The sequence below is a fragment of the Aphelocoma coerulescens genome, chromosome 2 (assembly GCF_041296385.1).
Source record: "Aphelocoma coerulescens isolate FSJ_1873_10779 chromosome 2, UR_Acoe_1.0, whole genome shotgun sequence".
In the NCBI taxonomy this organism is placed as follows: Eukaryota; Metazoa; Chordata; class Aves; order Passeriformes; family Corvidae; genus Aphelocoma; species Aphelocoma coerulescens.
Genome location: NC_091015.1, coordinates 31596623 through 31623527, shown reverse-complemented (window position 1 = coordinate 31623527; position 26905 = coordinate 31596623). Strand labels below are relative to the sequence as shown.

Genomic DNA, 26905 nt, shown 5'->3' with positions numbered 1-26905 from the left:
TGAGCCCTTTAAAAGCACACAGGCAAGCATCCACTCTTGGGCTGTGCACACATGTTTTTCTCATAGAATGAAAGGCCCCAGTCATGGACCAAGCAGAGTCATGAATAAAAGATAGGAGAAATCCATTAAGCCATATAAATTGTTTTCAGAGTACAAGCTAGCTCAGTCTAGGTCTGAGTGTCTTACACAACAGCACCTCTAACTAACCCCCAAGGGACCATTGCTGGATGTCCTATTATTCCCCAGGCTTCCTTAATATTTTGGTCTTTCTTCCACAGTTTTATCTAACAGCTCCCTGCTGCATCCTCTTCAGTCAAAACAGATCTCCCTTACCTTTTTTATCTCAATTGTTTGGGAAATGCAGACTGTCAACTCTTTCAAAGGATGAAGAAAACAAGAAATTCTTACTGGTGGAGAAAGAGACTCTGGATAGGCATTTGACATGAGTTTTCAACATAATGTTCTGCAAAACCAAACCAATACAAATCTGGCATGCATAAGGAATTTCCTCATATAAAGAAGGAGGCAAGAGATTTTTCCATATATATATGTCTCTAATATGATGAGCAATCAAATCAACTAATGTCTCTTTGTCCAGCACTGACATAATGGACTACATTCACTTTGAGAAAAAAAACCAAAACATAACAACCCCAAACCCCTTAAAAACCCAGCATGCTGAAAGAAAACTATTTTCAAAACACAATACAAACAATGGGCTTGTATTACAAGGGGAGGTTTTTATTGAAGAATTATCATGTCAAGAAAAAAATAATAGCTCCTCACCTGCCACTTCTGCTGGATCATTCTATTACTTTTTACTTGTCTGTTCATACCAATTATTTTATAGCATGGTGTATGGAAGTACCAATCCCTGAATACATACTGTTCAAATTGACTAAGGGTGATCGTCAAGAACTATTTTGTTGTGTGCCTGGCTAGAAGGCAGTTTCTTGAGATAGCTACATAGAGACTAGAAGGAAGAAATGAAGAGGAGAAAAATACAGGATAAATGAAGGGAAATCCTTCTCAGAGGGAGAGACCTACTGGGTTCTTGCATGAGTTGGAGGTACCACAGTTGCCCCAGTCAGAGAGATGAAACTTTTATACAACCATGAGGAATCCTGTTCTATCAGTGAGAGGAGAGAGATGATATAAGAGATCTTTGCATCATTCTGTGATTGTAATGTTTCTGTTTACTGTTGCAGTTGATTGGAGTTAATCAGATGATGTACTTCTACTACAGGCTCTGCAGTGAAGTAGCCATTTTGACGGTTCCTGACTGATAAGCAGAGATTAAACAATTTGACCACAAGCTGTAGAAAACTATAGGTCATAGTTGTTTATGCTGCTCCCCAGGAAACACCCAGCAGAATGATGACAAGACTTTTCATGAGCAGGGTAAAGAGCACAATATAGCTGTAATTCACAGCACCTGACTATTTTTACTTTCTAGTGCTTAAAAAGCAGGCTTTGAGACATTAAAAATCTGAAAAAACAGAACAGGATGCAATTTATCCTGCAAGGCCAAAAATGTTAGCCTAAAGATCTCTTTAATGTGATCTTAATGGCACTGTACTGACATTTATCTGATGTGAATGATTTTATTTAGGCAGACTAACAAAAAAGATCTTGAAAGCCACAGAGCCTGCACTGTGGTTACAAATGAGTATGATCCCAGAAGCAGATAAGTAGCTGATTTGCTCCCAAATGTGCAGGATCTCAATTAATGGTGTGTGAGACTTTTTTAATCTTCAGCCAAGAGTTACTATTTTTTTTCCTTCTGCTACTAGGCAAAATGTGCCTGGACATTTTACAGTGTGTCATAAATTAAAGAACACCAAAGGGACCTTTCCTCTTTATTATAGCAATCTACACCAAAGCCACAGTCTGATTTTATATTGTAAATAGAACAACATATCTGGTTTCTAATTCCAGCAAGCTGAGCAGCTAGTTGTTAATGTGGCTCTGAGAAAGCATTTCATGCATGATTTAAGTAGCTGAGTGTAGATAATTGTGTCTGAAATTATACCACTAAAAATACAGTATGGCAAATGAAAGGTCAAATACGAGTTCTTGAGGGATGGAAGAAGGGTCCTCCATCATTTACTGCATGTAGTTTTTAAAGAAGTGTTTCTCAAGTTTTAGGTTACAACTAGAAGGTTATAAAAGGCTCCAAAGGCATAATGGGTGGAAGAAGTATGTAGAAGTTCTATTCCTCTAATGTGGGGAGTGACAAGGGAACATGAGTGGGCTGTAGTACATCACTGGGTATGTTTATCTTAGCCAGAGAATTGCTACCTACCTCTCACTGCTGGCAGTGGCTTCATTTCTGCTGGGCAGGAGAACTGACTCAGGGTTGCATGAAGATTGACAGCCCAAAATGTTGAGAAAGATTGCTTTGAGGGAATACATGACTCAGAAGGAACTGGAAAAGAGAGAGCAGAACTATTGCCATGTTCTCAGGATACAGGGGGCAGAGAAGGAAGATTGATGACAAGGGATGATCCCAAGACAAGGGACTTGCCAAGTCTGCTGTAAGACTGATGGTGAAGGCCTAAAAAAAAAAAAAAAAAATCTCTCCTCTAAAGTTGAATAAAGGACTGATATGCAACAATTCCCTCTATGCTGCAAAGCAGGAAAGGCTATTTAAGCTAACACACATAAACATGTATGTTAGTTATCTGTGTTATTTTCAGCGCTCTGAGCTGCTGTAGCAGGAACCACTCACCAATATGCCATGGGTAAAGAGAGCAGCTGCCAGAGCAAGGAACAGAGAGCAGTGAGAAGTTGCAAAGAATGGTAGCAAAGAAGTTTGTAAAAGCTACAAGCAGATAAGCAGCTTACCTTACTGTTCAAATTGGGTTGTGTTACCCAACAGATTTTATCGATTGAGGGCTGCTGCTTAAGTGATATCTCAAAGTGGACAAGAGTGTACCTAACAATTGCCACATCAGAGGAGAACAGATTCTAAAATAGTTGGTATTTGCTTTAGGCATTAGGTGTTATAAATCATCCTGTTTAACCAACTTGTTGGAATTTTCCTGCTCACTCCCCCTCCCCGCCCAAATAACAACTGCTAGGTGATCTGTGTCTGCAAGCACGGGAGTCAGCTCACTTGGAACATTGAATAATTCAGATCAGTTATTCCAAGTTCCTGGGTGGAAGTTCAGCTGGTGTATTTGTTGTGAGGATCCACATTTGAATGCATTCCCTCCTGCTGCCAGTTGAGCCCTGGCAGAAGGCTCGTCCTAGAACCACAATGCTGTTGCATAAGAGGGAGTCACCAGTCAGACAAGTCTGGTCTAGGAGCTTACAGTTGGCTCTGGGCCCTGCAGTGTGAGCAGCACTTAGCACTGTGGATCTCTCTGCAGTACATGTAATGAGCTAAGATCCTTGGCAGCAATTCTGAGCCATAATTGTCCTTTGTACATCCTATTAGTGACTTCAGCTACTGTGCAGTGCTGCTGCAGGAGTCTGCCTACCTTGTTCCCTGACGAAACAGGCAACTGCTCCAGCCATGAAGCAACTCTTCTTGCTCTACAGACTCCGATAGGCTGAACTCTTCATCTACCTTTGCTGTCTGTCAAAGGGATTTCAAGACACTCTCACAGTATACTTTGGCCCTTTCTGCAGAAGCTGCACAGTTGTCTTCATTCAGAAGCAGCAGAAGCTAAAAACTTCATTGGTAATATCTAAACAATAAGCCCAAATAGGTCTCATTCGACTGGTATCTATTGGAGTAGGTTCTGTAAGATTTATATGACCCCTGAGAGTGGGTAGGGGTGTCCACTAATATACAAATACTCTAGTTCTACAAATAAATAAAAGCAATGAAAAATATTCAGTGGTACACCTACTCAGATCTGGATATTCTGCCACATATTTCACTTTTGTCCAGATTCTAGCTTAGAGAGCAATGGGCATGCTGAATTCAAAGCACTTTGAGCTTCCACAAGTTTTGAAGTCACAGCTGAGTCAGAAAATCTGTATTTTTCTCACCTGTAGCAAGAGGCATTTTAAATTATGATTTTAGGTGTCTGCAAAAAAAAGGAAGGAATGTAACAAACTTGACAAATGTGACTTCACACAGTTATATTTGAGGGAAAAAGTAATAGCTTAGAAGGTTTTGATGAGGTTTATCTACATTCTTTAAACTGATCATTTCCACATTTTTGCTGCCTAATAATAATATTCTTGGTCTGAAGCTCTTCTGATTGTTATTTTACTTTGCAATATTAAAATTGAAATATAAAGTTAGTAAAACTTTTCTTTGCCTGAGAACTTCCTTTAATTTATTTTATTAAGAACTATTGAGGGACTGAAAGTAGATTTGAGCCATAAAGCTAAGTACATAAAAGTTTATGTACTGATTGTAAGTCTAGGTCTGAAGTTTAACGCAGATCCCTCTTTATACTGAATGAGGTGTCACAGGCTCTTATTAGCCTTTCAAGGTTTTGATTAAATGCCAGTATAATTAAAACATTCTTTGGCACACAATCATGTGCCTTCATGATCACAGGCTGCTCTGTGTACGTGCATGTGCACGTTACACAGCACTGCTACCACCACCCACCAGGACACACAAAAGCTACACCATTTTGTTTAGTAATTTTAGGTACTTCTGCAAACAAAGGACTACTCTATTTTTTATAGTGATTGGCAGTACTGTGAAGGCCTGATCAGCTCTTGGCATTGTATTTGAAGCTCCACCGGCAAAAAGTCATTCTGCACTTACTTTACAGTTCCATTTATGACTTGGAAGAGCAACTTGCATCTTCTGTAGAAAAAGATCTGAGAGACAGTTATGATTACAATATTGATGAGAACTTGCAATACACATGCCTCAAAAAACATATATGTCAGTATGGACAGCTAAAATCAAAGAGAATAAACTCTCCAATGAGGCCATTTGTAGCATATTTCAGCTGCAGAGATCCTTCATCTACTGCAGATGTAAAACCAAGTATGAAGGGTTTTTATTTTGTTTCAGGGTTTTTACATTTAAACCTCCATCCAAATTGATAACATTTATCCCCTCAAGAGAATGAAAAAGATGCTGATGAAGAGGTGAATGAATGTCCTAATTGCTGGGCCACAGACTATCCTGGGAATCCAGCACCTCCTCCTGAAGAATCCAATTGTCTTAAGTTCATGTCCTAGATCCTACACCAAAGGATACGTCCCTTGCTCTCTCACACTCTCTGTTATTCATGAACTACTCGTTCCAAGTGGAACAACTTAAAAGGAGAGACTTTTTCATTTCAGCATATCCTATGAACCACTATGGAGACCATTTCATTCACATGCCAAAGCCAAACAAGGCAGAGGATGGAGCTAACTTGTTTTGCTTGCCAATTAGTTCCTTTTGACAGACTTTCTGGCTGCTTTCTGTTGGATAAATTCTCTTGGTATGTTCTGAAACCCCTTACTGGTTTGGGCCCCACAGAGATGCAGGAAACACCTGATATGCAACTTTGAGGGCTTGGTAGCCAAGTAGCTCGGTGTTGCCAGGATCTGAGTGGCTATGGCATAATCAAGGCAGCCAAGTAAGGACTCTGAAGATTTAAATTTTGGTCTTTAAAAAACCAAGGATTATGGTTTAGAAACTAGAAAATAATACAAATACCTTCAAACACCTTTGAAGTCCAGTGAGTGTGAAACCATCCTTTCTCTTCCTGCACCTCCTCCTCATAACTTTACTGACAAGTGTCACAAATAAATTTCATAGTTTCTTCTAATTTAGCTCTTACTTTTATTAACAAGGACTTGAGTTCCTCTGGTTTATATCATGTACCAACACATGCCCACTACTCTGTGTTGTGGGAAGTCTGCCTGTCCAAAACCAGCAAAATGGAGAAAATTTGATCAAAATTTTTCATTCTGTAAGTATAGGAGGGACTTTAATATTTTATTATTATTATTGTTATTACCATTATTATTATTATTATTATGCAACATGAAGGATTCCAATTAGTCCCAACATTCCTCAGGCTTCTACTGTTTTTATAATTTATTTTTTTAATAATGAAACTTCTCAAACTTAGTTGTATAGGTTTCAGACATCCAGATGATTATGATCATATAGAGCCTTCAAAACATTAAGCTGTTGAAGTCATTAATTTTGAAATTAAGTTAGTAATTAATAAAAGTTATAAGCAGTGTTGCTTATACTTTTATTTGCATCCAGGGAGGATTCAAGAGAAGATAAGAGCCTGTTGGCTTCAGCATAAATCATAAAAATGTTTAAAGTTGAGGAACCTCTCCTTTTCTCAAAGACTGCCTTCTTTGGAAACTAAGTGTATACAGCTTTATTTAATGCTAATACTATAACATTGTATGTTGGACATTGAATAGAAAAGTCAGGTTATTAAGAAGAAAACTCACTATCTCATAAGACTGACAACATCTTTGATTTCACATATTTGGTTGAATCTTTGAAATTTTTTTACTTACATACAGATGCCTTAATATTATAGTTCTTCTTTACTTGTCAGGAAGACAAACTTCAAGAGATAAGAGGAATTATAGAATGTGGGTTCACCAGAAGAATCAATGCACCAGAACTTGCTAGAGTGAAAGAATGGATGTCTCTCTGTAGAGCTGGCTCAGATTCATTGATAAGTAATCAAAGTGAGAATTGCTTCCTGGAGGGAATGGAAATGAAATGGGGGACAGTGAACAGTGCCCCATGCTGGAAATCATGACGTGTTTAGACTGCACAAAGTATACAGTGGGGGGGAATTTCATTATTAGTTTTAAGTGTTAACTTGTATTTTGGATGTCTAAAGCTGTTTTGGTCTTGTATTACTTATTTAGAACTACAACTGTCAGCTAGTAGGGAAGGATGCCTAGGCAGAGAGGAAAGAAGGCAGGAAGATAATTTGCCAGATTAATCAATGACAGAATAAAAATATTAGAAGTAGAATCAGGCTCCTACTCTAAACAGTAGAAGTAACTCTAATTAAAAAGCCAGTTCTCAGATGAACAACATCATCTGAGAATAAAACAGCTTTCAGTTTTAAGTGTGTGAGTGGAAGACATGGTTCCTCACTTGGAAGATCTCCAACACAGCTATTTGGAAAAGCTTCCCTCTGACAGAACCTTGAGTACTATCAACAAATTGCCTGAGCTTTGATGCAGTGCCCTACTGCTGGTTTGGTATCACCATGGTTGTTAACTTTCACGTTGAATTAGAGCAAAGAAGAAAAAAACTTCATAAATCATAAAGAAAATGGCTTTCCCCAGAAGAAAGTATCTCCTTCCTTCAAACAAAACTGGACAGTAAGGTCATATACTTCTAGGAACAGGCTGATATGTGGCTTGAAGGTGCACATTTAACAAATGCAACAGACTACAAAGAAAAGGATGACCAGTGTTGCTTATATTATTGCTTGATTATTTCCAGATGTTACCTTATAGATTTGCAGTCTTGTTGAATTATTCTTGTACCTTAGCATGTCTTTTTGTGCAGTGAAAGAAGAGTAAACAATAGGACTGACATACAGAGTTCATAGCCTAGTATTGATTCTGAATAAGACATTTGTCTTAATACATTTTACAAGACAGTGGTGTAGTTCAAGCCAATTAAATTCTTGTCCATCATGTCACTAAACTGAAGAACTATTGTAAATTTGGTAAACTGCATAGGGAATTACAGTGAAACATTTGATTTAGCATTACAAACGATTTAAAAGATTATAATGCAAAGCCAACATACCACACAGGAAACAGTAATATTAGCAAATATTATTAGAAATAAACAAATTGTTTTCTTAACCTAATGCCGCTACTTATAAACTAGCAATAAACAGTAAATACCAACGTAATGTAAGTACCAATGGCCAGCTACAGATCACAAAAGAGAGTATGCTTCTTTTCAGCAGCATCAATGAAGAAATCTGTTCCTGCCTCAGTACTGGTTAACTGTGGATTTACTGTGAGTAAGCAATGAATATAAGAGCCTTCCAACTACTAATTGTGGCTTGCTATTTACAAACTTTATTTATAAACTCATTTTCATGCAAGTATAAAATACTAATTCCATGGACAAATACACATTTTTTCACCACTCTAAATTATATACATTGTATTTGCATCTAATATTCAGAGAAGTGCAAAGTCCACAGTGACGTAAATAACAAGTTTTGTAAACTATTTTAGATGACGAGCTCTCAAAAGATATTAGTAACCATATGATAATGTATTTTTTGTATACTGCTGAAATCAAACATTTTTGTAGTAAAAGAACATACATTTCAGCTACATTCAAGTGAATATTTTATTACAATGTATTATGTCTTACAAACTTTAGTGGAGATGAGCAAGAGCGCTACAGAACCATACCTTAACGCAAGAGGTGTATTGCATGGTATGTGCAGGCATAGCAAAGGAGGGAGAAGAACTGGGAAGTAAAACAAGGTAAGAAAACTTGTACAAAAGCAGAGAGTAATACTGACTAACACTGGGTTATAATCTTACTTATAACAGGCCTGAAGGGCTAATAGAGATCCAATTCAAAAACACCTGTGCACTGTAGGTACAGTTTGGTGCAGATCAAGAGTGCGCTAATACAGTCAACGTTGTACACGTAAGATAATGCACAAAATGTGCTGATATGCATATAAACAACTAACTTGTTTACATTAAGTAGGGCAGCACAGTTGTAGTACTGCATCCTTGGCACTTAGTGATAGGACAACAGGTATTTGGTTTAACTAAATTCATAAACAGGATATATAATGGTTTGTAAGATGGAACACATACATTATCCCTTTCAACCTTCTGGTTTTACAGCATTTTTCTAATTTTCAAGTTCAAATGCAGACATGATACACTAGCTAGATATGGAAGACGCTTCAGATATTGGCTTAAAACAAGACCTTCAATAAAAAAAAATAGACAGAATGAAGGATTAAGTCAAATGATATTATGTGAATTTGTTACAATTGTCTTGTGCTGAAAACAAAATCTGAAACATTATTAAAAAAAAAAAAAAGAAAAAAGAACCTTATAATAAAACCCACAATGTCTTTATGGGCTTTTCCTGAATAGTTACTGCTTCCTTAATGTCCCTTTCATATATGCTAATTTCACTTAAAAGAACTGCTGAACTTATTAATCTGAAAAGTTGTAACTAAGTTAGAAGTTTGGCCTAATGTATCACATCACACAGAATGGAAGAAAATAAGCTCTTCTTCAGAGAAAGCATGTTTCAGCTATGAAAGGATTCCAATTTCAAGTGATTGTCCTTTATTAAACAATATTAACAACTATCTGGAGGGAGCCAATTTACTTTTGCCTGTTTCAAACAAACTAGCTAAATTGCCATTTTACATTATATTTAACAAATGTAATAAAATTGTTCTTAACATATAACGATGTAACACTTTAAAATTAACTGTTTAAAATATTTTACAAAGACATTTTATTATATATATGAACTATACAACACACAAGAGTATGAAATATTTTGAACATATACACATTTCTGTATTTTTCAAGGAGATTATTATTTTGCACCAAACATTGGTGTCTGAAATTTTAACAGTCCTCAGAAAAAGCAAAACAAAACCCCAGAATGTTTAGTGGATATGTTTAGTTTGGCTTTTTTTCCTGAAAATAAAACCTATTACAAGGAGAATTTCTCCAATTACTTTTTTCTTTCCCCAATTTCATATTTTGCACAAAGCTTTACAAATGGATCAACATACACAAGAAGAATAACCTCTCTGTTCTTTGCAGTGCAATTTGCCAGGGATAAAACTGAAACCAAACTGACCCTTATCCCACTATTAACATTGAAAATTGCAGTTAAAATAATGTCAATATCAATCACTATTGAGACTTCTTTACCCCTTTTATTGAAAATGCAATCCTTTTCAATATCCATTTTAATGAAAATATTTGCATAGAACAGCCTTGTATTATTTCTAAAGAACATTATGAGCATTTTAACACAAGATAAGGCACATGTTTTTCAGCATTAATAATCTAAAACTAATCCTGAGGATCTGCTCCTCCCCCTCAGCAAAATCTGCTTTTTAATATACCCTGTATTGCCTGAAGAAAGCAGAAAAGCAGTATAGAATAAACTCAAATTCTTTAGCTGAACTAAATTCAGAACATTAACAACTCCTGATAATAGTGTAACAAATCCACAGATGAATTAAGTCACTCTCTAAACAAATAACTGTTAGAGGGAAAGAAAAAAAGACACGGCCAGTAGCACTGTAGATGTTAGCTAAAAGTTCACAATCTAGAGATGACATTTATAGTGAGTTTTGCTAAAATAAGCTCCCATCAGAAACAAGGTAGCTAAATTGTGAGGCACTTAAGGTTGACATGAAAAGGAGGAATGCAAGGGGTCTGTTTCATAGAAAACCTGAAGTTGCATATCATATCCTTGTATTAAGCCTTCTATTAAAGTGCTAGAAATGGAGACTTAAAACAAAAGGATTTAAATATAAAATAAGTGATTAAAGAGCTTAGTATGCATTAAAATTAAGTGCTTTTGATTCTCATTAATTTAGAGCTTTTTAATAGTTTTTGAAAAATAAAGTCTGGGAATAATTCACGTGTGAAATCACCTTCCTTGTGCCATCAATGCTATTTGTAAAGTGCCCAATTATTTTCTAAACAACAAAACCATTTGCCTTATCTTATGTTGTATAGCATGACACAGTCTGTAGTATGTATGTAATCCATACTTCACGGACACAGTCAACCTGATGCAAAACAGCACATGCATACTTTTAATTGGAAGATTCAATTTCACCTGTCATTCTCAAAAGCCAGGTCTTAAATTACATATCCACCCGTATATAGTGCAATCAACCTCATATTCTCAAAATGCAATTTAGCTGTTAAAGTCTGATGCTCAAAGAGAGACTTATCAGAGCAACCTGACGCCCAGACAAAATCACAGATGGAGCTCTAGATCTGAATCAGATAAATCCACTAGATGCCAAATCTGAGAAGGATCTGGGTTCTTTTGGATGATGAAGAGGCTGAAGATGTGTAGCAGTCTGTGCATTACTGATCACATCTAACTGAGAGGGATATGATTCGTTTACATTTCCTCCATTGAAACCATTTTGGAACTGGCAGGAAAAAAAGAATATAAATGGTTAGCATAGGAAACCAATTTATTTATAAGTATTTAATAATCCTCCTAAAGACACATTGGATGAAATAATCTTAAAATACATTGATTAGGTTTAATTTTTTTTAAAATGATGAATAATGAGAAGTTAATTTGCATTAAAGTAGGGACTGAATCATCAGTGAATCTTACCCATGTTGAAGTCAATGGGAGCCATACTTCTGGTTAAGTACAGAAACAATTCTCTTATCTAAAGTGCAATATAGTTTCTATTTTTAGAAAGTACAGTCTGACTGAGAACTCCTAATTGTCATATCCAGCTGTTACATTTTAAAAGCAACCTATTTACATCTTTCCATGCCTGCAGTGGGATCCAGACATTACAGCTCTTCCAGGAATGCACATGCAGTCCTATCCATAACCTGAAGCATACTGTGTGCAATCCACAGGCTGAAATGTTGCAGGGTGGGCTTTTTGACAGTCTTCATACAGACAATGCCAAGTAAGAGCAATGAATGGCTTTCATCAGTCTTAAAAAAATTGTTCCTAGGATTATTTTAATCACCTAATGTAATGCTTCCTGTCATGCTATGGACTTTATCTACAAAATACTCAATTCGGTCATGCAAAGAAAATACAACAAAGTATTTTAAACATTTCCATCATCTCTTTAGGAGCAGCTTATATCATAAGTACTCATTCATTCAAGATTTGTTTTTAAGAACATGTCTCATACATTCATTCATCCATCTATCAAATTATGCTGGGTATTAGTTCTTTTTTTTCCTTCTATGCAAACATTGAAATTTGACTAACTGTGCCCAATTCTTCTAACCTTTTAACAACAATTATGTTTTTAATCAAAGCTGACACACTTTTAAGAGCATACACTAGGATTATTTCTGACAGAAGCAGGTTATTTTAAAATTCTTCATTAATAAGATGACCATGCTCATTAAATTTTTTAAGAATGCTCTCAGCACAGAATCAAGTACTTAGGAAGGTTTCTCCTACTTAATAAAGGAATACTGATCCTAAACAAGCAGCCAAACTATCACAGGCCTTTCTGCCCTTCTCCATCTCTGAAAGTGATTTTAAACTACATTGGCTATGTTCCCACCACAATTAAAAGATAGGCAGAAGGTCGAGGCACAATAAACCCTTCTGGATTTCTAATCCCATAGTCTTTTCATGTAGAAATCAATGGGAGTTAGAAGTCTGAAAAGATACCAATCATGGCTTGGATAGCAACATCTGTCCTCTCTCTGGACTCTAACCACTGACAGGGATGTCAGCGTGCTAAACACAGCCACCAAGACTGCCCTACTTTGGTTTGGCCGTGTGAATGTGGGCTCAGACAGCAGTATCCTATCTGCTTATTCACAAGAGGCTTCTGCTTATACAGTGCTACCCAGCCCCACACAGCATGGGAATACCCTAACAAGAGGGGCTGAATTTGGCTCTGAACAACTTAAGTAAGGACAATTTTTCACAAAGTGGCTTTTGTTCATTTTTTTACAACAACAAACTGAATGTCCTATTATTATTGCAGCACAGCATTCTATTAAATATGAAGCAATAGACATAATTTTTTCAGAGCTGCTGCCTCAGTCATTAAATGTTTTATAGATAGATGTGAAGAAAATGCAAGGAAGAAAATAAAAAAGTAGGGGTCATAACAAAAATGATTAAGGCAGTGTAACAACAAAATAATCTGCAACATAAATGCAATTGAAACTAACCATTAAAAATAAAGAAATGGAATTGAAAATGCAATGGCTGTTCAAAACTGATGCATCACACTAGTACAGCTTTTGTGAAAAGAGTAATTCTTTGTTATTATAAAAATAAACTTGGATGGCCCTGGAACTTCCCTGCAACACTATTAAGAAGCACTGCAAAAGACTGAACACCGAGCACAGCCAGGCAACGCACAGCCAAGCAGTGCTCAAGCTTGTGCACTGCAGTTTCTCAAAGTCACTTCATGCAATTTCAACCCTGGGAACTCAGGGAGAAGCCATTCATATTGCTGAACTGTCCTATATTTTAGGTAAATTTCTGCAATTCTGCAGTTGCATTCTTTTCAGCAGTGAAGCAGCTTTAAAAAGGGAATGTTTTGTACTTGTATTAAGCATGTAAAAAAATGGATATGTTCTAAATTGCATTCCTCACCTTTGTCTTGCATAGGTTAAATGCCAATTAATACTTTAATTCTGCAAATGCTTATGCATGTGCATAAGCATTTGCAGGATCAGTACCTCAGAACATTAACTCATTGAGGTAAAACAAACAAAAAAAAGAATTATGGTTCTGTACTTTAGCAGCATTAACAGAAATAAATGGTACAAGAGAAAGCACTTCAAGAAAGGTTATTCAGAAGCAGGAATTAGTAATTGAATTTTATTTCTAAGTTAATTTTACCAATGAAGAACCATGTTTACAACTGTGCCTGTGCTACAGCCAGGATCCTCTCTTCCATGACTTTTATTGTGCATTCTCCTTGGTGAAAAAGAACCAGTTTATCTCACTGTGAATATAACTTTTTCAAACTCTGTTTTCTTCAGCAGATAATTTGGACAGCAGCATGAAGAAGCAGCTGACTTTCACTTATAGCAATATATAAAAAAATTTTTGGAGTAAAATTGTGTATAGAAATTAAATAGTTCATATTTAAGGCCATTTTTATGATATTATAATCTAATACTTTCACTAATCCTAAAATCATTGAAGGATCTGAGTAGCTAGACAATACTAACACTTTTTTTTGATCCTTACAACATATTTAATGAATATTAGTGTGCCAAGGAAACTCAACTCCTCTCAAAAAGGTCAATTAGCAAACTCCAAGACTTTGAAAATTCTTCTTTTGCTCCTATCAGGAAAATTACTGGTAGGTACCACAGACTAGTTCGTTCACTCTTGATTAATACTGCCAAAAAGAGCTATCAGACTCTCTATCAGGCACATGTATATATAAACTTGACCGAATGCAACTCTCTTCATTCTAAGGAACAAATAAAGCAAAGACATCCACACACTACTAACCCATCCATTTCAAACTCAGCAATACAGTCACAACAAACTGCCCCCCAGCAGCCAGCCAAAACTATAATATAAACTCAATTCAAAATGCAAGCAATGCAGCAATACTGTTTACCATACCTTGTTCCCCAAGGTTTGTTGTTGTTGATTTGTCATCACAGGATCATACTGCATTTGATCCACGCAGCTGGGCTGTGCCTCCTGCGTGCATGGGTACATAGAAACAGCGCCTGCATAGCATGTTTCAGGAGTGAGCATAACTGACTCAGAATTTATCCCACACTCAAGGTTTTCAGGGACTTGTGGCAAACAACTGAGAAAATCCTCAAAGCTGGAAGAAGCAGCATAGGTCGTTCCATCAAAACCTGCTGCAGGAAAATCCATTTGAGCAAAATTAGAAAGCTGTGGCATCATCGCTGTGGGTTGCTTGTAAGGAACAAAGTCTTGCCTACACTCATAAGGGGAAGTGTTTACTTCTGATTTGTAAGAGAACTCAGATGTAGTGGCATGCATGCCAGGGAACACATATTGCTGGGGCTGCTGCTGTGGGCAGCTAAGAGGCATGCTGATGCCAGAGCTCCAATTTGTGAACATCCCATTGACTTGCATATGTTTCATCTTTTGACAGAGCTGCTGTTGCTGCTGCTGTTGTTGCTGCTGCTGTTGTTGTTGTTCCACAAGCTGTTTCTGGTGCTGATGAAGTTGATGTGGATCTAAGTCTTGCTGTACCATGCAACCTTCATTCTGGACCAAGGGCTGCTGCTGGTTACAGTCTGAATATAAGAAGTCAGATTTATTTAAGGAATCCTGAACATAAGTCAGGATTTCGTCAGTTATGTTGATGTCTCCAATATCATCCACATCAGATAATTCAGTTTTAAAAAACTCCTCATCCTGCTGAATACACTTTAGATCTTCAAAGTCAATACCCAGACTTTTCATGATGCTGTACAAATCACTGGTTTTGTTATCCTGAAAGAGTGCTGCACTGTCTTCAGGAAGTGGAACAGTACTGTCCTGGGAACACTCCATCAGCTCCCGTTTGAGAATGTTGTGGTTTCCAGCAGGTAGGAGATTGTCTGTCCAGCCACTGCTAACAACACCACCCAGTTCATCCCTACTGTCTGCAAAGAAGTTCCGCTCAAAAGAAAGTTTATGTGATGCTGGAGGGCAGAGATAAACAGACTCATCTTGCCTTAACATGACACCTAGGAGGGAGTTTGGATCCACAGAATCATTCTGTAGCATTGCTTTGGCTCCTTTTCCCACTGTGCTTTTACTCTTCGGTTGAGAGGGGTCCATAAGGCTTGACATAGGGAAAGAGACCTCATATAACACAGCCTCACCAGTGGCAAACATGAAGGGCAACTTCATGTTACGCTTCCGTAGATGTTCTGCCCCTTCTTCATCTCTGAAAATAAATCAGATATATAGCATGGTACTGTAGTACTTAATAGTTACTCTAATGTTTTTGTCCCCCGGAATTAACATAAAAAATGAACTATTCTATTTGTAGGCATTTTTTGAATTCCTACCTCAACTCAACTTGGGTGAGTTAAACCAAGAGACAGATTATGAAATAAGGAGCTTATGACTGTAATACCACATTTACATATTACATTTGTAATTAAATTTAGATAGCATACACCATTTTCTGTGCATTATGGGCTGAAATGAAAATAAGTAGGCTTTGTGCCATGCATTAAGCTTTTCTTGGTGTAGCAAGTAAATCAATACTTGAAGTATCTCTTTTCCTCCATTTTACAGACTCCTTTGCAAAAATTATTTAATTTATTTAACAAGGCTGAATTCCATATTATGCAGAACATAGTTCTGCACGGAAATTCAGGACTGAATTTCTTTGTTATTCGTTGTTCCTTCTACACAACTGCAGTTGGATTTCTCAGTTTTTGTTCACTGGGATTGAATATGGTGGATGGAATAACTTCATGCTTCTGCTGCTGATCTTGTTCTTTATAAGAAATCAATCTGTCTAAAGTTTTATGCAAAAGGATTATGCCACAAGTTCTGAAATGTTTGTTAGCAAACTGAAAGAATTTTGGGAATTTGGAATATAAAGGGTATTAATTTAAAAACAAAAATTCCTTTGTGAACATAAACAACCTCCAGTTTTCAGTTTTTGAAGCCTACTACTTTATGCAATGATGACTTACGTAAGAGGTCTTTGCGTGGCAATGATGTAATCTGGTCTTCCATTTTTGTAGACAAGACGTGCATTTGCCTGTACCCAGGCCCATCGATTTTCTTTGGTTAAAAGCCTAAATACAGTCATTCCACTCTCACCTGTCTTCATCACTAAAGAGTAAGCATACTATTTACTGTCCAGCAAACAAAATCACAAAAACCTGTATGTCATGAAAGGAAATCCATCTGCAGAGCAATTCTACAAATCTCATGTCCTCAATCACCCAATTCCATGTGGCACTAACACATTCCCAGTGAAACAGGATGACTGATCACTTCAATATGTCTAATTTACTGGTAAAATAAAAGTCAAAACTGCAAGATATCTGCTACAGATTGGCAGCATTCTATATGGGGTTTTGTCCATTATTTCTTCAATAACAGAAATTAGTAAATACTAGAACATGCAAATGACAAAAGCATAAGTCTCTCTTACCTTCAAAAAAGTGACAATTAAACAATTAGAAAACACTTAGTTCTGAATCCAATTCTTTCACATATTGACTGGTTAATGCAGAGGTACTTAAAAATCTTATGTTACATTCCCACTACCACTAACTATGCTTGATGAACATAGTACATTTTCATGGTACATTTCTGTATTGAGTTTGAGGCCAGGTTTTGGTAGCAATAGGGGTGCCTACAGGGGTAGCTTCTGTGAGAAGCTGCTAGAAGCTTCCTCCATTTCCAGCAGAGCAGATCCCTGGCAGCTCCAAGGTGGACATGCTGCTGGGCAAGGTGGAGCCAATTAGAAATTGTAGTAATGACTCTGTGATAACATTTAAGAAAAAAAAAAATTATTGTGCAGATATAATTGTGGCCAGAGAAGAGCAGGGTGAGAGTATGTGGGAGGGACAGGTCTGCAGACACCAAGGTCAGTGCAGAAGGAGGGGCAGGAGGTGCTCCAGGTGCCAGAGCTGAGATTGCCCTGCAGCCCATGGTGCAGCCCATGGTGAAGCAGCTGTGCCCCTGCAGCCCATGGAGGATCACGGGGATGCAGAGATCCACCCACAGCCCATGCAGGAGCCCCACGCTGGAGCAGGTGGATGCCTTAGGGGAGGCTGTGAACCTGTGGGAGGCCTGTGCTGGAACAGGCTCCTGGCAGAGACTTGCAGACCCATGAAGAGAGGAGCCCATGCTGGAGCAGATTTCCGGGTGGAAGGTGTTTTTAAGGTCTTATTTCACTTCTCATTATCCTGCTCTGTTTTTGTTAGTAATAAATTCAGTTAATATCCCAGATGAAGTCTGTTTTGCCTGTGACAGTATTTGGTGAGTGATCTCTCCTGGTCCTTATCTCAACCCATGAACCCCTCATTATATTTTCTCTCCCTTCTCCAGTTGCAGAGGGCAGCGATAGAAAGGCTTTGGTGGGTGCCTGGCCTGCAGCCAGGGTCAACCCACTACAGTCTTTTTGTTGCTGAAACCCAGGATCATGAGGATTTTGAGATAAGGAGAGTAATTGGGAGAGGTAACAGGCAAAACGAGTACCGAGCAATGTCAGACAGTAGAATTATCACGGGGAAGTTTTGTTGTAATTGTGGTGAAGGGACAAAAGGTGGATTTTGTGCAAATTGTCCAATTTTGTTCTGTGTTGTGATGAACTTATCTTGGTTTTTGTGTGGGGAGCTTCAGCTTATTTTGGCTGGTTTTGTTGTTCGAATGAAAGGTTGTATGATGAATATGGATTTTAAAGATAATTCTTAAATATGTGATTCACAGAGGTGAGGGGTGGAAGTAATACAATGGCTCAAAACCCCTGCATTTCTAGACAGAAATTAAATAAAATGTATTAGGAAAGTCTAAGAATATAACCAAAAATCCTAGCTACAAAACTTTTCTTTATTTTAGTCTTAGCATCAAAAATGTAGCAAAACTAGTTCTTTAAGACAAAATTTCAAACCATTCAAGTTTCATACCCTTCTACTCTGGAATCATTTCTTTGTTATTCTTTATGAAAGAAACAAAACCACTGATGAGCAACAGTGACTGAGCTATACCTGAAACAGAAAATGTGCCTAAATAGGTTGAGAACAACCTGCTGAGGGGTATTATCTAATTGTCTATGAGGGGATAAAAGAAAAAAAAAAGAACTTTTCAAGCGAAGTCAGTAGAAAATAAAAAGTACCATAATATTCTGAAGATGATTCTGTACATTCAGAAGATAACTTTGTTATAACTAACAACAAAAGTAAAAAGCTGAGTCCCCTAAATAGTTGTATATCAGATAGCTGATGCTTATTTCCTTAACACTATACTTCTCTCCATAATTGTTACTTAAACCAACTCAAGAGGTCAAGAATTAAATTCAGAAATGTTTGGACACTAGCATGTTAAATCAGAGATTAATTTCCGGTAAAAATCTTACACCAATATCAAAAGAAAATGCTTTATTTAAAACTTGCTAACAGGAAAGCTATCTTTGGTAGTCCCCTTGCCCAAAGAAAGTTGCTCAAATAGCAGAAGTTGGGTTGAGCAGAAAAGGAAGTGAGAAGAGCAAGATGTGACAGAGACTGGAATATATATCCTAAAAGGGACTAGATATGAATATAAAACATTTCTTCAGCTAGGGTAGGTTTTTAGATGGAGAGAAAAAACACATGAAATGAACAGTGTTCTTTTTGTTAACAACCTTTTTTTTTATACTGTACTTCATATTGCATTCATATTGAAAAAATACTCCATGCTTTGATTTTTCAGCTATTCTTAGGGAATGAAACTTACTTCGGATGTGATTTTCAGCACAATAAAGCATATCAGCTGCATGAATAAACTGGTATCCTGTTCCTCTCATACACAGCTCTGCTTCGGTGTATCCCAGGACAATCTTTCCTCTGGAAGGTAAAACCAAAAAATTGCAACACGGCTGATGAACCAACTCACAGAATGAATGTGAAGCAAGTTAATTATGGCTAGAACATTTCAGACACAAATGCTAACTACACTTTGTTCCTATATCAATTGTATGCGGAAGCAGAACAGCTCCAATAAAAGATACAGTGCACAAATAATAAAATTTTAACTAGTCTGCCAAGTTGCCTTCAGTGACTAGGGCTGGGTTCACAAAACCATTAGATCATAAAAAAAACAGTGGATGCCTACAGCTGGACTCTCAATTCCATACTATTGAATATATTCACTCCTAGCAGTCAGCTCCCATTGGTTCCAAAGAAAGAAACTATTTCCTTAGCCATGTTTCTTAGAATTTACCTATAGGTGCTTGTGTGTAGAATTAAGTAGGGGTTTAACTTTAGTTGTCTAAAACTTCTTGCCTAAATTAGAATTTTTAGTACCTTAAAGTTCAAACCCAGGTGTATTTCAGAATTACATTCCGTTTGCTATCGAGGGGCTTGGGACCCCTGTGTTTGCATTTAAACAAGATATGACTCAGAGGACTACTAGTGATAGTCATGTTTGACCCTGGCAGCTAAAATTAGAGAACTTTACTAGAGGCTGGGGAGATGAAACACTTAACAGAATTCATGTGATCTCTGTGCAATACATGATAAAAAGACAGTCAAAAAGAGACTTAAAGGTTATTTGGAACAAAGAAATGGAGATTCAAAGACAGAAAGGTAAAAAAAGGGGGAAAATAGGGATGGGGAACAATATACATAAAAGTGTAAAATAGGACAAAAATTGGAAGTTTCAAGTGAATGAAAATATCAGAGGAAAGAAACACTTGTGTTAACATTTTCTTAACTTTTACTTGTATCAGCTTAGAGAAGTAAAACATTTTGGTGTCTAAGTAGACAGAATACCAAGTAATTTAACTGTATCCTATAAGTACGCATGGAAACCCATATGTGAGACTCCACTGCAAATGAAAGCATTGTCAGTCAAAAATAGGAGGGAGAGGAGAAGGAAGGAAGCCAGAGGTTTTTTTTTGATAAAAAAGCATCCTAATGGGCTTCTTGCCATGTTGATGCATAGTAATATTATTTTGATCTAGTAATGAAGTAGTGTTTCCAAATTTTTCATAGGGAAAAAAATGGTTTGGAAATAGGTAAAAGTCATAGCATAAAAAAATACTTAATTAGTTTATTTTGAAGAAAAAAAAATTCCATTTTATTTTACACCTATTTGAACTGAAGGAGAAAATATGCATGTAAAATGAAATGAAACACTTGTTCTGTCAGTTCTAAAGCCAAATTTCAAACCAGATTTAACATGAAACTTTTTTTGTTCCCTAATTCATTAGTATGCTGTCTTTTGGGTTTTTTATTTTGGGTTGGTTTTGTGGGTTTTTGCTTTGTTTTTCTAACACTGGAGAGTCAGAGAGCACTATGCCATTTCCAGGAAATAGACTATGGCAAACCCATTTCTCTTTCCTTGTTAGCAGGGCTGAAGAGAAAAACCTTAATAGTTTATAAACAACCATCACTAAAACAGTTTATATACTGAAAGAGTAGCCTGCTTTATATTTCAAATACATACTTGAAACCTATCTCACTGGCAGATTACTAGACTGTTACCAGAATAATTTATACCTACTTTGCATCACAGCCAGTAGGTGTGAAATCCAGTTTGTGTTTAGTTCTGAAGATGAAGTTTTTGGTTCGTATCTCAAGGATAGATGGTGGCTGCAGGGGAGTAGCTACTGCAAACAGAGCAAGCTGAGGAGACAAAGTAGCACCATCCTTGCCTTTCTTGTTTTGTCCATGAAGAAACTTTAATCGTCCTTGAAAATTCATAGCCTTAGGATGAGGAAAAAAGTAATTGTTATATGCTGGAGATACTTAAGAGCAAGATATTTCTGTTTTGATGGAAAACATGTATTTTTCATTTTTTTTAAGACCCATCAGATTCAAGCTTTATAGGATAGCATACATAAAAGTTAGCTAACAAGTACAGAATACTGCTGTTATACCCCTGTGTCACTTCAAGATCTACTAATAAACTTACTGGAAAATTAATTAATGGGAAGATTATTCTGTAAAAAAAACAAAAACAAAAAAAAACCCCTGAACATGTAGTAAGTAATAAATATCATCTGGGGCTTCTAAAATTCTAATGAACATACATACATATAACTATATCATTATTTCTCTTGCATATATGTATGTTCAATTTTGCAGTTGTAAGCAATTCTATTTGTGAGATATCGCAGAGGGTGATAAACCCATACTTGCTTTAAAATCTAAATAATTGACTAGCAAAAAAATGCATTAAAAAGAGCAAGGACAAACTTTCCCAAAAACGGAAGAACTATTGTCCTGTTAATTACTATAGCTTATTACATCTCAACATAGTCAACTTGATACAAGAAAATACTCTTGCAATGCCTTTTTATCTGCAAATCACACAGCACTTTACAAAAGCAGTTGCTTATTTGCATTTTACTGAGGAAACTGGGCCATGAGAAATGAGAGAACTTGCACCTGGTTATGACAACATGTTAAAGGGGAGACATTCAATGTCACTAACTGAAACACTGTGGTTCAAGCAGCTCAGATTATCTTTGGAGACTTAACAAATAAAGTAAATTGCTGCACCTCTTGTTAGTTTAATGCAGATTTCCAACTTTTAAGCATATGTGGAAGTTTTTATGTAACTCCATACTCACCAGGAATCCAGATGAATTATCCAGAAGGCATCGTAACCTGCAGATGAAATTCCTTTCCATAAAGGAAGAATTCTCTGGAGGAAGTTGGTCTGGGTTATAATAGGTTGCTGGCTGTGAAAACCCATTATCTCCTGCAGGAGAGGATTATTTATAGGGATTATTTTTAGAAGAACACCTAGTGAAGGCTATCTATGACAAACGATCTTCCGTCTCATAAACAAAACGTTAGGTCACGACCTGAGCAAGAACAATGTAAGCTGGAAACATCCTCAGAACCTATAACGATTGTAACACTGAGGTCAAGCATCAGTTCTTCTGATGGGATTATGTTTTACAGGCTATGGTATTTGAAAATTGAATGTAATTTATTTTAAGTGTTTTTTTTCTTTGGGGTTTTTGTTTGTTTGGGTTTTTAATTTATTCATTATGTTTGTCAACAGCCTAGATTCTGGATCAGTTGCAGAGAGCAGAGTCCTCAGCAGAGAACACACCCATGTTCCTACAACAGCAGGGTCTATAAAAAGGCACAGCACCTACGGGAACTGAGTATTCAAAAACTCAGTAATGGTATCAAAATGTGAAACTTTCCAGACAGCCAGGTGAAAGCAGTAGCAGCAAATAAAAATCAGCAACTTTAGGAAATTGCCACAAAAACTCAGTATTTTTCTCTAGTAAAGGCAGAATCACCCTACTAAATAGTGAAAATATTTTTGGGCTCTGCTGATCAAAACACCATAGTTACCTCTCCAAGGTATATCTGGAGTACTTGTGTTTTGGGGGCTGTTTGTTTTAAAAAATACTCAAAGCCATGATTGTTAACTAGGATAACAACATGGTATCCTTCTACCTTGTCAGGACAAGCATTTGTTGCTAAGTGGTATTTAGAAAACAGACTTAAACATTTGGAATATAAAGTAAAAACAGAAGGTAAATCAATAAACTTCTGACAGAATACATGTGTTCTACATGAGGCTACATATACAGAGAACCTACCAGGGCATGACTATCACAGCAAATTTAGCAAAGTGACCTTACTTGCAATACATATGAAAAACACCGGTTGTTCCCTAGGAATTCATACATGCAGGAAATTGAGAAAAAAGAGCATGTACTCTTAGAGAACAAATTATCAAGTACAGACAAAATAATAATACAGATTTTAAGAACCCATGTTGACCTTCCAGACATGGAGACGAGGTCAGGGAAAGCATGTCACTTAATAACACACCACATTATATCTTCTGGAATACAATTTTGTTTCTTGAACAGCTGGAAAAACTTACAGATAGGCTCAGAGGTTAGGTCAATGGCAAAACAAACCCAAAGTTAAACAAATCATTACCAAAATCCATTTCAGTTTAATCTCCTATGAATTCAAGGGACTGAACTGGAGCCAAATGAGATTGCTGATGTCTTACCAATAGGCCTTGCAACGTAAGGCCATCTAAATCCAACAAGAATGCTGAGTTATCCAGCTTTTCACATAAAATCAGGAGCTCCTTTTTTTTCTTAAAAGAACTGCTATGCAAGGTTATTTGCTGAATAAACTTCAAGGTATGGAGAAAAATAAACCTTTTTCCGCCCTAGCTGGTCGTGTGTATGAAAAGGGATAATCTGAAATTACAGTCATCTGAAGAACTGTATTGGCCAGTCACCATTATGAGCAGATCCCACAGCCACAGAAACTCAGGTATTTGTACTCCAAGATAGTTACCAGCTAACTTTGAAATCAGAAAATAACTAATTCCCACATTCATCATATGGATGGTTCTCAACAGACAAAGCAAACTTCCTTACTTCCTACTGCTGCAGATTTTTTTTTTTTTATTATTAATTGCCTAATTGCTGGTGAGAATTTCCAAAACTTCTGAGACAGTGCTTCTCCAAGAAGCTCTTTGAAGAAGCAATGATTATGAAGAAGGAGCATCAAAGAAACAGTATATAAGTATATTATTATATACATAAGTATATATAATATATATAAGTTTGCAAATCCAAACTTATATTTCAGAGCTGCCAACTTTGACCGGGTGCAGATCTAGTACCCAAAAAGCAGTGCCAGGGTTTCTACTGGCATCCTTGGCACTGGTAGGTGTGCCCTTCAGCATTACTGCCACACAAGAAACTCAATGTTATTCTTTTGGTAAAATACAGAGCTGAAATTTGAAGGTTCAGCAAGTCCAGCTGGGTCCTGTGGATTTTTGTCAACTTCCATAGTAAAATGCACAGTACCCAAGAGTGAGCAAAGCTGTGGTGGAAGAAGTGGCTCTTGAGAGGAGGGGAACACAATTCAAAACAGCAGGCAATGGGCTTCAAAACTGAGCCTCCTACACTTGTGAAAGCACTACTGCTGCACTTTTCCAGGAAGACGGAAGGCAGGGAGGTTTTATTGCCAAGATCTTGAAGAAGTGACTCACTGTAAGAAGGCAAAGAATCTTACAGAGCATCTACAATCCCGAGAGCAAAACTACCAGTTAACATGCCGGGGTTAGAACCGATATCCCTCACAAATCTCACACTGGATCTTATCAATACCATGGAGCAATGTGCAGAACATGCAGTGCATTAGAGCTTGTCTTTAAACTCAAGACCATATGGTTGCGCAACACGGGAAGTTCAAAAGATAGTCCAGACTTAATGCCCCAAAGTGGATATTTGGGACTGAAAAATCAGAATTTTGCAAACTTCTCCGGGAACAAGACAGGACTGGTAGGAATATCTGGGAAGCACAGTAACAGTTGAGGAAACCAGTGGTCTAGCAGCATACCAGAGTCTTGTGTGAGAAATAACCAGTCCAGGCTAACTGAAGCAGAATTAGTTCCCAGACTCAGGATGGAATCTGTGCTGAAGCCAGAGCGTAATTGTATCTATAAATATCTACATAATGCTAGTTGAATGTATTAAAACAGAAATGGATTAAATTATGAAAAATGGAAGGGATCCTTATGGTCATAGCATTATTCTTTGCTATAAATCTGAATTCAGTTTAAAAATCCTCAACATCCAAACATTTTATGCTACTTGAGACTCAAAAGTCATCATAGAATCATAGGATGGTTTAGGGTAGAAGCAACCTTGGAGATCACCTAATTCCAAGCCCCTGGCCATGGACAGGGACACATTTCACTGGACCAGGTTGCTCAAAGCCCCATGCACCCTGGCCTTTCAGGAATGGGCACAATTAGCAGTTTTTAGCAAGCTAGAAACACAAAATACAAAACAAAGAATTGTTTGTAATTCTGCTCAGCACTTCTTGTCGTTCAGTCAAATCTGAGGCCAATTCAGCCTGGTGTCATAGTTTTCAGACAACCTTTTGTAAATTCATATGCACTTACTTAAGGTCCATAGAACACCATTTCACTCTAAAGCAAACAGGAAGTCACCACATGAAAATCTGGTTTCTGAGCACCTTACTGTTTGCTGTCCTGAACTCTACTATTAACTAGCTGTGCAGCAGGCCTGTGGAGATTGATCCAGAGATGATTTAACAATGTGGACCACTAAGTGAAAAACTGAAATATACTGAGGTGTATTACAAGCACAGTAACTTTTCTCTATCAAATCATGGCATTTCCATATTCTAAATTTTTTTAGATCAAGTTACTTTAAGAATGGCAGGTTTATTAAAAAAATTGGACTTTTTTATGGATTAAAATAACCTCTATAATCAAGTCAGTGTAACAGAAGATTTTACCTACATGTTTAAACAACTGTTGTGCAAAAGGAGCATTAAAATGGAGCAGTTGTCTCAATGGCTTTGTTGTCATTATGATCCAGGCACATGCTTCCTGTATTACACATAACTACCTGCACCTACACATCACTGCTCTGATACACAGGCAGTGTGATTCTCCTTAGCTGTTTCTCAATATAGCAGCTCACTTAAGCATCAGCCAGTAACGTGACAACCCTATGCTCTAGCATGCACATTAGTTGATCTTAAAGGCCCCTCTATTTCATCTTTTATTTCCCTTCCCCTTTTATCTCTAAGAGAAGTGCTCATCCATGTGGCAATTAATACACTATTCCCTCTATTAAGACCGTAATTAGCACATTCTTAGACTGATCAGTCTAAGAAACCTTGTCACACTCCAAATTAAACTCCTCCAATTCAAAGTATAATTAGTATTTTAATGGTGCTCTGCTGTGAATAACAGCGCTTATTTAAAGTGCAAAACTAGTAATTCTCACTGTTGGCTAAATATGTCCATAAAAGTCAAATAAATTTGAAAGATGCTATTTCTTCCTTTCTTCATATAAAATGATCTAAACTTGTTTACATAGACAAATTAAAAAAGCCCAAAAAACAAACAACTAATCAGACAGGCAAACACATTAATTGGTTTGGTTCTCACCTTGTACACTTGGTCCAGAATCTCCTGACTGGGCAGGATTTAATGCCCAATGTAGCTGTCGTTGAAACTCAGGTCTGTCCTCTGTGTGAATCAATTCAAATACACTCTGGTGTATGATATCCGACTATGAACAAAAGGAAAAAGGTGTGAAAGAATGAGAAAAAGAAAATTATATGACAATATGATACAAGTTGTCTGATTGACAATGCTGTTATGAATATAGCAAAATCCATTTTGCTCAGCGGTAAATACATACAATCACATGTATGTGGCAAAGCTGCATGAAACAATTTTTAGCAGCATAGAGAACAGTTCAGTTACACCCATGACTGTAAATGTAGGAAACAGTAATAAAAATATTGCCTTAGAAAAAGAATGTTACATTATGTCAACTATTTCTTTACCTGCTTTTACCTAAGAAGGCCTGGAAATGCTATGCTTAGGTACCGTTTAAATTATTTAATTTTACACAGTGGTAAATAAAGTACTTGCCAGCTAGTACTTGACTTGACCCACTATAGATGCTACAGGAACACAAAAGAAGCAAAAGACCCTGATCCAAACAACTGCCAAAACTAAGCCAAGCAGATTATAAACAGTGGATTTGTTTGCCTGAAAGCTTTGTCACTTCTTAAG

The 26905-nt window shown here is 37.0% G+C and overlaps 1 protein-coding gene across 1 annotated transcript in view; it reads right to left on the bottom strand.

Moving 5' to 3' along the window:
- Positions 1 to 7978: 7978 nt before the first annotated feature.
- LOC138106405 (aryl hydrocarbon receptor-like) overlaps positions 7979 to 26905 on the bottom strand; it is a 63482-nt gene continuing 44555 nt past the window's right edge. The window contains exons 5-11 of the mRNA XM_069006957.1: positions 26270 to 26393; positions 21915 to 22045; positions 20843 to 21045; positions 19073 to 19182; positions 16321 to 16462; positions 14267 to 15557; positions 7979 to 11102 (exon numbers count right to left, since the gene is read on the bottom strand). Of these exons, the coding sequence (XP_068863058.1) occupies positions 10947 to 11102; positions 14267 to 15557; positions 16321 to 16462; positions 19073 to 19182; positions 20843 to 21045; positions 21915 to 22045; positions 26270 to 26393 (2157 nt within the window). The 3' untranslated portion in view covers positions 7979 to 10946. The remainder of the gene's footprint in view (positions 11103 to 14266; positions 15558 to 16320; positions 16463 to 19072; positions 19183 to 20842; positions 21046 to 21914; positions 22046 to 26269; positions 26394 to 26905) is intronic.